The 12269-nt window shown below is 49.3% G+C and overlaps 1 protein-coding gene across 2 annotated transcripts in view; it reads right to left on the bottom strand.

Annotated features, from left to right (window-relative positions):
* cabp1a (calcium binding protein 1a) overlaps nt 1-12269 on the bottom strand; it is a 455099-nt gene that overhangs the window by 331800 nt on the left and 111030 nt on the right. For both annotated transcript variants that reach the window (XM_038791698.1, XM_038791690.1), the window contains 2 exons: nt 7751-7866; nt 1249-1401 (listed from right to left, as the gene is read on the bottom strand). In XM_038791698.1, coding sequence (XP_038647626.1) covers nt 1249-1401; nt 7751-7866 — 269 coding nt within the window. The remainder of the gene's footprint in view (nt 1-1248; nt 1402-7750; nt 7867-12269) is intronic.

The raw sequence follows: 12269 nt of genomic DNA on the forward strand, positions 1-12269 counted from the left end.
CTTATAAATCTTAAATTGTGAGGAGAGTTTCACAGTCTAGGCTTGTATTCCCTTGAGAATAGAGGGTGATGGGTAATATAATTACAGAACCACAGAATCCTTACATTGCAGGCGGCCATCCTGTCCGTCGAGTCTGTACTGTCTCTCTGAAAGAACATTCTCCCTAGTCTCACTTCCCTACCTTATCCCCGTAACCTTGCACATTCTTTCTTTTCAAATAACAACCCAATTCCGACTGAATTCCTTGATCGAGCCTGCCTCCACCACCGTCTCAGGAAGTCCATTCCGAACGCCAACCACCCTCAGGGTGAATTCTTTTTTTCTCACACCACTTCTACTTCTCAGAATAGAATCCCTACAGTACAGAAGGAGGCCATTTGGCCCATCGAGTCTGTACCAACCATTTTAAAGACCGCCCTACACAGATCCAATCCCCGCCCTATTCCTGTAACCCCACCTACCCTTTGGACACGAAGGAGCAATTTAGCACGGCCAATCCACCTAACCTGCACATCTTTGGACTGTGGGAGGAAACCGGAGCATCCGGTGGAAACCTACACAGACACGGAGAGAATGTGCAGACTCCACACAGTCACCCGAGGTCGAAATCGAACCCGGGTCCCTGGCACTGTGAGGCAGCAGTGCTAACCACTGTGTGACTGTGCGGCCCCTTTTTACCCACAATTTGAAGTCTGTGCTCTCTAGTTCCTGATGTTCTCTTGTGAGGGAACAGTTTTGCATTAGTTACCCTGTCCATTACCCTCAGAATCACAAATACCTTTAACAGAGGGGCAGAACCTTAAAATTAGAACCAAACCATCTGAGGAGTGATGTCAGAAAACACTTCTTCAGGGGAGTGGGAATTTGGAGCTCTGTTTTGCCAAAAAGCTGAAGCTAAGACAGTTAAGAATTTTAAGAACAAGATTAATCAATTTTTATCAGCTAAGAGCATTGATGGAAATGGAACCAAGATAACAAAATGGAGTTAAGATTCAGGTCAGCTATGGGCTAATTGCATGGCAAATAGGCTGCCAAGGGCTGGAGAGACTCCTAGTCTGTTATTTCCTGACAAAGGAATGTTGAAGGTGATTGTAGCCTCCCTACATCTGCCTTGGCGGTGATTCACACAGAATCAGTATTGAATCTAGGGCCATGTGTAGTCACTCTTAGCTCAGCATTGCCTCTAGGACTGAAGCCTGTGGGTCAACTCCATGAAATGATTAGGAGCAATACAACAGGGAGACTTACCCATGATGTCATATGGAACATCAATCAATAGATCACCAAGCCCAACCGCAAATGGTTCCGCCCACCAAGGTAATCCAAGACAGCTGACAGCGGCGTAAGCCTGGTAGATAACGATGGGATAGAGAAAGACGATGTGGAGTGGCAGACGTTTACCTGCAATTGGAATAAAGAACCCAATTGACCAAAATGTCTATAATGTAAACAGTGTCCTGAATGACCATGCAGATCCTGTGGGAGATTGATTCAAACCATTGCGCATTGCGCTGAATAAGACTTACACATGCTCAGCTACAGGTGGCCATTATTGAACCAACTTTACAGCACAGAGGGCAGAATAACCAAATACTCCGACCCCACAATATCCAACATAAACCTCAGAGAAACTGCATCAATGGCTGAACACAACACCTCTGCCATTTCTTCACAGCCCTCAACAAACGATATGGCTTAAGCGTTTTCAACAATCTTCAGCCAGAAGTGCTGAGTGGATGATCCATCTCGGTCTCCTCCTGAGGTCCCCAGCATCACAGATGTCAGTCTTCAGTCATTTCAATAACTCCATGTGATATCAAGTAACGGTGGAAGGTACTGGATACTGCAAAAGCTGTAAGTCCTGACAATATTCTGGCAAAGTCCTGAAGGCTTGTGCTTCAGAACTTGCCGTGTTCCCAGCCAAGCTGTTCCAGTACAGCTACAACACTGGCATCAACCCAGCTATGTGGAAATTTCCCAGGTGTGTCCTGTACACAAGAAACAGGAAAAATCTAACCTGGCCCATCAGTATACACTCGATCATCAGCAAAATGATGGAAGGAGTCATCAACAGTGCTATCAAGTGGCACTTACTCGGCAATAACCTGCTCACGGACGCTCAGTTTGGGTTCCGCCAGGGTCACTCAGCTCCTGACCTCATTACAGCCTTCGTTGAAACATGGACAAAAGAATTGAACTCCAGAGGCGAGGTGAGAGTGACTGACCTTGACATCAAGGCAGCATTTGGCTGAGCAAGGCATCAAGGAGCTCGAGCTAACCTGGAGTCAATGGGAATCAGGGAAAACTCTCCACTGGTTGGAGTCATACCTGGCACAAAGGAAGATAGTTGTGGTGGTGGGAGTTCAATCAACTCAGCTCCAGGACATCACTGCAGGAGTTCCTCAGGATAGTGTCCGAGGCCCAACCATGCTGCTTCATCAATGACAGTGAGTTTATTCACTTTGGAAACAAAATCAGGAATGGCTATAAATTGGGAGAGGGGCATGTCCAGCGGGACCTGGGTGTCCTTGTGCACCAGTCGCTGAAGGTAAGCATGCAGGTGCAGCAGGCGGTAAAGAAGGCTAACGGAATGTAGGCTTTCATTGCGAGAGGTTTCAAGTACAGGAGCAGGGATATGTTGTTGCAATTATGCAGGGCCTTAGTGAGGCCACACCTAGAGTTTTGTGCAAAGTTTTGGTCTCCTTTTCTGAGGAAGGATGTTCTTGCTCTCGAGGGAATGAGAGGACTGTCATATGAGGAGAGATTGACTAGGTTAGGAATGTTCTGGCTGGAGTTCAGAAGATTTAGGGGGGATTTCATAGAGACTTATAAAATTCTAACAGGACTCGGCAGGGTAGATGCAGGGAAGATGTTCCCAATGGTGTGTGTGTCCAGAACCAGGGTCACAGTCTGAGGATTCAGGGTAAACTATTTCGGACAGATATAAGGAGATATGAGGAGAGTGGTGAGCCTGTGGAATTCATTACCACAGGAAGTAGTTGATGCTAAAACATTGAATACATTCAACAGGTAGCTAGATATGGCACTTGATGCGAATGGGATCAAAGGCTGTGGGGAGAAAGCAGGATTAAGCTATTGAGTTGGACAATCAGCCATGATCGTGACAAATGGCAGAGCAGGCTCGAAGGGCTGAATGGTCTCCTCCTGCTCCTATCTTCTATGTTTCTATGACCTCCCTCCCATGATAAGGTCAGAAGTGGGGATGTTTGCGGATGACTGCACAATATTCAGCACCGTTTGCAACTCCTCAGATACTGAAGCAGTTCATGTCCAAATGCAGCAAGACCTGGACAATATCCAGACTTGGGCTGACAAGTGGCAAGTAACATTCGCACCACACAAGTGCCAGGCAATGACCATCTCCAACAAGAGATGATCTAACCACCGCCCCTTGACATTCAATGGCATTACCATTGCTGAATCCCCCACAATCAACATCCTGGGGGGTTACCATTGATCAGAAACTGAACTGGACTAGCCATATTAATACTTTGGCTACCAGAGCAGGTCAAAGTCTAGGGGTCATGAGGATGTAACTCACCTCCTGACCCCTCAAAGACTGTCCACCATTGACAAGGCACAAGTCAGGAGTGTGATAGAATTACTCTTCACTTGCCTGGATGAGTGCAGCTCCAACAACACTCAAGAAGCTCAACACATTCCAGGACAAAGCGGCCCGCTTGATTGCTGCCCCTTCCAAAAACATTCAATCCCTCCAGCACTGATGAACAATAGCAGCCATGTGGACCGTCCAGAAGATGCACTGCAATAACACACCAAGGTTCCTTAGACAGCACCTTCCAAACCCACAATCATTACCATCTAGACGAACCAGGGCAGCAGACACATGGGAACCCCACCACCTGCAAGTTCCCCTCCAAGTCACTCACTATCCTGACTTGGAAATATATTGCCATTCCTTCACTGTCGCTGGGACAACATCCTGGAACTCGCTCCCTAACAGCACAGTGGGGATACCTATATCTCAGGGAATGTAGCAGTTCAAGAAGGCAGCTCACTATCATCTTCTGGAGGGAAAAATAGGTCTAGGGCAATAAATGGCCTAACCAGCAACGCCCACATCCCGTAAATGAACTCTTAAAAGGTTAAGGGCCGATGCCCACTAATGTTCCGTCAATATGCCTGGTGCCCATCACACTATGGAGATTAAGCTCTTGCAAGTACAAGTAATTTTAATCTGCAGAACCATTGATGTCTAGAACACGGCACGAGGTGAGGGGCTTGTTTCAGTGGCTTGGCTGGGTTTGACGAGGGAGAGCACGACGAGCACAACGAGACCGGCGAATAGTGGAAGAGGCCACAAACAAGATCGAGCCAGAACCCAAACCATTTGCAATGCAACCGGCAAAATCAGGGTCCTGCCAGCGTGGCGAGAAACCAATTATCGTCACTTAAGCCCTATTTCCATACAATTAACGGGAGCCACCCCTTATCCAACAGCCTCCCCAGCAAATGGTCACACTGGCACCGATCAGTACTCCTTTAGAAAAACGTGAATCTGGCGGAAGGGCTGCTGCAGGGACTCTCGAAGTTGAGTAGCCATCTTTGCTCACAGGCATTGAGCCCGGGGCACTGGGCTTGTTGCCTCTGTGCTCGGAAGGGGGTTGGGGGGGCAACCAGGAGGGTGCAGCCCCAGTTGGGGTGGGCAGCCATGGGAGGTTAGGGGTAGTGGGACTGGGGGAGGGGAACAGAGCTGGGGGATGTTATATTACAAAATTGTAATATCAGTATTACTCTTTTGTCTTGCCGAGTTGTATTGATTCTGATTAGAAATAGTCAAAGTCTTCCAGATGATGACAAAATGTTTATTGAGCAATATATAATAAATTAGTGGAGTTCATTCACTTCAATATTAAACTAACAATTATAATTATAATACACTCTGATCTGATCACGTCTTCACTCTAGCTGTTCTCCACACACACTAACTAAAGAGCGGGAAACTCCTTTCATAACTCATGTTAGTGTTGCCATTTAGTGATCATCTGACTGTACTTACTTTACATTAACTGAACATGTACTAACGCATACAGAGATCACTATGGGGGGTGGCGCTCTGTTGGGGGGTGGGGGCACCCGTGCATGTGTCCTCTATGGCCAACCAATGGATCGTGTGCACCCATTCCCGGGACAACCCTAGTCCCTGCCCATCTACCCCGCCGACCACCCATAACTCCCACTGACTGTGGAGGCCTCTGGCTGTGCAGCTGAAGGCTATTGCTAAGAGGAAATTGGCAATCGTGATTAAGTGAGCACTTCCCAAGTGAATCTCCCTGGTTGGGCAGGCCATGTAGCATGTAGGGCTGATTGCCTTGCATCCCAATCACACCTTGATGCCTGGACACTGTGCTTGAACACTGCAGGATGCAGAACCACAGCCAACCTCCGAAGACGAAGGGGATGGGCCCCAGCTCCAGGCACATCTCGCGCAACATTCTGTTCAGGTGTCTGGTGTCAGGAGTGGAGGGTGTGTGGTCCAGGTGTGCATGGGCAGGGCTTAATGTCTGGGGGGGAAGAGACATGGGACTGGTGGTCAGCCCTGATTGTGGAGCAAAGAGGCAAAGGCGTCATACTGGTTGTGGTGACCCACAGCTACTTACCCACGTCCTGTGGCATTCGATGCCCCTGGCGGGCATCCTCCAGGGGCTCTGCTGCTGGAAGGTTCTGGCGGACTTGACAGCGGCACATGTCCAGCTGTGCCGCCCTGTTCCGGGTGCTGACTGCAAATCGTGGAACTCAGGGGAGACAGTGGCTACTGTCGCCACCCCATAGAATGGTTCCGGGTTGTCACCTAGTGCCCCCTCCTCCCGGTTGGTGCCCTTGGGGCCCTAGGGTTCACCTCGGAATGGAGGGGTAGCTGGATTGATCCCTAGCTGCCCCTGCACCATCTTGCCCTGCCAGCCCAGGTGGCTCCCCTATTCTGCACCATAGTGTCGACGCTCTCGGCGATACTCCTCAGTGACTGGGACACGTCCCCCAGTGTCTGGGCCCTGCTTCACAGCGCCTCGGCAATGCCCACATGTGACTGGGACAAGCTCCGCAGACCCTCGGCCATTCCCATCTGAGAGCTGGATATGTCCCGCAGCGCCTCATCAAGGTCCATCTGGTACTGGGTCACGAATCGGACAATCTACTGAGGCCCTCAGCCATCGGCGTCACCGACTGAGCCACACCTTCGACACCTTCACTCACGGTGCCACGTAGTGCAGCAGGCTCTCCACTGCAGTCGCCACCCTAGCAGTGTTGGCCTCGATGCCACGCGCAGCCAGTGACATCTCCTGCGCCCGTAGCCTCTGGGACTCCTCCAATCGATTATGGACCTGCTAGAGTGTCATTGACATCTCCCTCTGAATGTCCCAGCCACTCCCTAAAGTCTGCATCAGCTCTGGTTAAACCTATTCCAGAGGCTCAGGATCTGACTGGGATCCATCTGGCCCCGGATAGGCCGGTGCTGTCGGCTGGAGGTCATCTGTGTGGTGCCCAATGTATCTTCACCTCTGCCCCATGCACCGACCTCCACATTTGTGACCGTTCTGTCCTCGGCCACCCCCATACCTTCCAGGGCCCGCCCTACATGTTTGATTCTGATGTCTGGCACGCTGCGGATAGTCTGGGACCTCTCCCGACAGTTGTGGGACAACACCTCCTCCTGGGATTCAGAGAAGGCATCGTTAGCCGCACGTTGGGAAGGTGAAGGAAGGGTTGGGGGGGAAAGAAGGATTTGATGGCAGTTTTCATGGGGGTGGGAAGGTTTCGGGTGGGGGAGGGGGGGAGGTGGTGCTAACTCGCACGTATGGCCCGAATAAGGTCATTGACCATCTTTTGAAACTGGAGGCCTGTCTTCCTGGTCACATTGCCCAAGCTGACAGCCATTGCCACTTCATCCCAAACAGCACTCGCTGCCATGTGGCTCTGGGACACTCGGGTAACAGGACATCCCTCCTGGCCTCGACTGCATCTAAGAGCCTCCCCAGATCTGCATCTCTAAATCTTGGGGCATGAAGCCCATGGAGCTTCCTTAAGTGGACCAATTAACATCGTATTGCATTGCCAGCCTCACCAGGTCAAGTGCCGGGAAGTTCGTGGCAATTCCCGCTCGCTGCCACACTTGGAAATCTTTCCGGAGAATCACGCCTTACATGCTTGATTCAAAGCCAATCCTGCAGCTCTGCCCAGTCCCTGTTTGTTGGGTTGTGTTGTATTATTTATTGGACTCACATGCAGACCAGCGTTTTCGATCCTGAGGACGTTTTACGTCTCTCTGTCTTCAAATCTTGCTACACAAGGGGCTGGTTTAGCACACTGGGCTAAATCGCTGGCTTTTAAAGCAGACCAAGGCAGGCCAGCAGCACGGTTCAATTCCCGTACCAGCCTCCCCAAACAGGCACCGGAATGTGGCGACTAGGGGCTTTTCACAGTAACTTCATTGAAGCCTACTCGTGACAATAAGCGATTTTCATTTCATTTCATTTTCACACGCTAAATGTAGAAATTCGCAAGATTTGTCACAAGGTTGTGGCCCTGCCCCAACTAAGACACCATAGAACTACCTGAAATAGAAGCTACAAATGTTTCACCAAACAGAATAAGACTGATTCTACTGGGGTCTATGTTCAACCTGCTTCCCTATTCATAACTGACAATGATGAAGTTTGTGATTCATGTTTCATTTCATAGTTAAACCCGTGACTTTGTTTCTTTTCCTTACCCAGAAGCATCACAGAGCTTTGCGCGTGCCAAAAGCTATCCACATCAGGCAAAAAGTAGGAAACAGCCTCTGTCGTCAACCCATGAATTATGGTCGCCACCCATAAATACTTCCATCTATTAAAAACAGAAATGAATAGGAGAGTCGTTAAAGTCTGTGTGTCATAATGAGTGATTGGGCTGTGGAGCATTAAATCACCTTTGAATGAACAAAATCAGAAGCGAACAGTTCCAAAAGTTAGTTTGCATTTCATGAAATCCTTGGACCTTAAGCACCAGATAAAAACTTTGCTTTAAAAATAGGTGAAGGACTGGGATATTCGAGGACATGTGGAATGTGTAAAGATCCCAGTTGATGTTATAACTGGACAGGAAGACCCCAGAATGGAACCCAGGCTCAAAAGATCGGGCGGGACGCTCCGTCGGCTGATGCCAGAATCGGGAAAGGCAATTGGGCGGAGAATCAATTTTGAAGTGGAAATTGTGGCGGGCGCCAGTTTCACATCAAATCTCAATTCTCCGTTATCTCGACAGCAGCGTCAATGCGTTCCAGAATGCATGTACAGTAAACACCGTTGGCATATCATGAGTGGGCCCTACCCGGTGATTCTCCAGGGCCTCTGCAATTCTCCGCCTCCACTGGGGGGAATTCCTGACAGCGAGGTTCACTTGTGCTTTTAAAAATCATGCAACAGGCACCGTGGCTGATGGGGGAGAGGGGTGGGGGTACGGAAAGTGTCCAACATCACCACAGTTTGCTGACAGTTGTGCCGCTGGCTGGGAAGCTTCTGCCAGGGCCGGAAGAGTAGCGGGGGTGGCCAGGAGGTGGGCTGTGGGGTTGGGGTGGACAGGCACGGAACATCATTACCACAGTCGGAAAGGCAGCCATGCAGCTGCGCACGCCGCTGACAGCCCACTGTGAACCTAGGGCCACAGGTCATATGGATCCCCCCCCCCCCCAGCCGACCCATCAACGGGATGGGTGCACTCCAGCGATAACTAGTGTCATCTCGTTGGCTGGGATGGTGTGTGTGGGGAGTGAAGTGTGCATACGCGGCTGCAGTTTGTCAACCTCCTCAGTGTCAATCACAGACCCAGTGAATCCCGCACCGTTTCTCATTGGAATCAGTTTTGTTCTACGTGACGCCGGTGCTAGCCCCTCCACGGTCACTGAATCAGTCCAGGTGCGGCGCCAGTTTTGCTGTTGTGGAAGTCCACGAATCCTGCCCCGGCATCAACACTTAGTCTCAGGAACGGAGAATCCAACCGCGTAACTTTTATTTATTTTATAAAACATGGAGGAACAGAGTCACAGGACCGCTAATTAATTTTTCGGTGTGGAGATGCCAGCGTTGGACTGGGGTGAGCACAGTAAAAAGTCTTACAACACCAGGTTAAAGTCCAACATGTTTGTTTCAAACACTAGCTTTCGGAGCACTGCTCCTTCATCTGTATTTCACCTGAGGAAGGAGCAGTGCTCCGAAAGCTAGTGTTTGAAACAAACATGTTGGACTTTAACCTGGTGTTGTCAGACTTCTTACTGTAATTTTTCGGTGACACGGCTCCTTCAAGAGGTTGGGCCTGGTAGCCCATGTGACAAACTCAGGACAAATCGTGCAGGAGCACATCAACCCCGGCCAATAGCGAGTTCGCACAGGGCATGGTGCAGGGTCTGGGCAGTGTGGATCCCTGAGCCGAAGAGACAAGGGGCGGGATACTCCATGAGCTGACGGCAAAATTGGAAAAGGCGATTGGGCGGAGAATAGATTCCGACGTCAAAATCACAATGCTCCAGCACCTCGACAGTGGCGTCAATGCAGTCCAGAACACATGTACAGTAGACACCATTTGCATATCATTAGCAGGCCCAACCCACTACTCTCCAGGCCCTCCGCGATTCTCCACCTCCGATGGGCTGAGTTCTTGACGGCGTAGTTCTCTTGAAACCGGCATCATGACTGCTGAGGGAGAGAGGGGGATACGGAAAGTATCCAACATCCTCACAGTTTGCTAACAGTTGTACCATTGGCCGGGGCGCTTCTGCCACAGCCGGGGGGAGTAGCGGGGATTGGCCAGGAGGTCGGCAGTGGGGTCGGGGTGGACGGGCACGGAGCACCATTGCCGCAGCCGGAAAGGCAGCCATTCACCTGCGCACATCGCAGTTTGAACCTAGTGCCACAGGTCGTAAAGATGCCCCCCGAGGGCCCCTACGTGCCCTCTGGCACCAGCTAACCCATCAGTTGTATGGCCGTGCTCCAGCACAACCAGTGCCATCGTGTTGGCTGGGATGAGTGCGTGGGGATTGTAATGTGTATGTGCAGCTGCAGTTTGTCAGCCTCCCAAGTGTTAATCACGGATCCGGCAAATCTGCTCTGTTTTTCATTGGAATCGATTGTGTTCCACGTTGCGCCGGTGCTAACCCCTCAACAGTAGCGGAATCGATCCAGGTGCGGCATCGGTGTTTCTGTCGTATATGCCAACGGATTCTGCATTGGTCTCAGACATGGAGAATCCCGCCCAAGACCTATCCAATTATGTTCTGTGCCTGATACACACCGGCCTTTGCCTTTCATCAATAAACCCTTTGTTACTACTGGAAGCCTCCCAAGTGTTTCTCGAGTCACCAGAAGACATAGGAGCAGAATTAGGCCACTCGACCCAGGGAGTCTGCTCCACCATTCAATCATGGCTGATACTTTTCTCATCTCCATTCTCCTGCCTTTTCCCCATAACCCTTGATCCCCTTATTAATCAAGAACCTATCTACCTCTGTCTTAAAGACACTCAGTGACTTGGACTCCACAGCCTTCTGCAGCCATGAGTTCCACAGATTCACCACCCTCTGGCTGAAGAAATAACTCCTCACTTCAGTTTTAAAGGATCATCCCTTTAGTCTAAGGCTGTGCCCTTCGGTTCTAGTTTCTCCTTCAAGTGGAAACATCCTTTCCACATTCACTCTATTTAAGCTTCGCAGTATCCTGTAAGTTTCAATAAGATCCCCCCTCATTCTTCTAAACTCCAATGAGTACAGACCCAGAGTCCTCAACCGTTCCTCATATTACAAGCTCCTCATTCCGGGGATCACTATTGTGAACCTCTTCTGGACCCTTTCCAAGTCACCACATTAACAAAGAGGTAAAAGGTTTAATCACAGCCTGCAGTACTTCCTGATTCAAGGAGGAAGTATTATGGGAGCGGCGTTTTCAGAACCCCAAAATGTATCATGGAGTTCAACCAAGCCCCACTTTAATGTATTGTTGCTTTTGAAGCACACGGCTTGTTCTCCAGGTGTGGTACTACAATTATGGACACGTGGGGTTTTAAACACAAAACAATGTTTATTCCTTGAATTCAACTTAACCTTCTTAAATAAACATTGGATCCCTTAACACCCCTTACTTAAAATAATACAACACTAAATAATTCCTCAAAATGTTCCTTCAAACCTCCAAAAGACTTAACACCTTAAAACAGAAACACATCAGGTTAAATACATTACTAATATGAATTTAAATCACCCAAATGATTCAGAGATAGTCTTTCATGGCAAAGATCACAGCAGATCCAGCTTACTGCAAACACAGACACACCCAAGCTCTTTTCTCAAAACTGGCTTTCTCCTTTCAAAACAGCTCACAGCAAACCAGCCAAGTACTTTTCAGCTGCTTTCTCAAACTGAAACTAAAAACAGAAAAAGCAGAAGTGATCTCAGCTCAGCTCCCCCCCTCTGACATCACTTGAGTAATATGAGCTGCTCCATTTCTTAAAGGTACATTGCTTAAACATCCATTTCTTAAAGGTACTCTCACATGACAGAAGGAAGGAGCAATTGGAAAAAGAAACAAGGACTAACGATAGTCAGGAACCATCAAAACGTGAATGAAAATATCTATTATTGGTAAACTAGACCTGTTTGACCAGGAGACGGAAGATCGGAGCCAGTACATCGAAAGGTTATCCCCTAACCACAGATGACACTGCAAGACATGCAGCAGGTAATATTTCTGACAGTTTGTGGGCCCCAAACCTCAACCATGAGGAACCTCATATTTCTGGAGACACCCAACTCAAAAACCTTTCATCAGACAGTCAAGCTGGTCACTGAACATTTTATCTCAAGGCCCTCAATTATCCTCCAACGTTATAAATTCAACTCCACTATTAGGGACCCTGAAGAGTCTATCGCAGCCTTCATATCCAGGCTTCGTCAGCTGAGAGTTCGGGACCAAACTGAGTGATATGCTGCATGACCGGTTGGTTTGTGGAATCCATAACCTCAACAGCCAAAGGAAATCCCTGGCTGAAACTACCACAACATGGGAAAAAGCGATTGAGGTAGCCCAGGCGATGGAGTGTGCCGAAGAAGGCACCACTGAGCTTCCAAAGAGTGGCTGAAGAGCAAGATTATCAAGCATGGAGAGGTGTGGCCACAAGGTGTGCGGCAGCATCAACAGGTACAGCAGAGAACCAGACATGGTTCTTGGGATGGAAACGGAGTCAAAGGGCTCGATTCTCTGGCG

This window comes from Scyliorhinus canicula, chromosome 1 (assembly GCF_902713615.1).
Source record: "Scyliorhinus canicula chromosome 1, sScyCan1.1, whole genome shotgun sequence".
Taxonomy (NCBI): domain Eukaryota; kingdom Metazoa; phylum Chordata; class Chondrichthyes; order Carcharhiniformes; family Scyliorhinidae; genus Scyliorhinus; species Scyliorhinus canicula.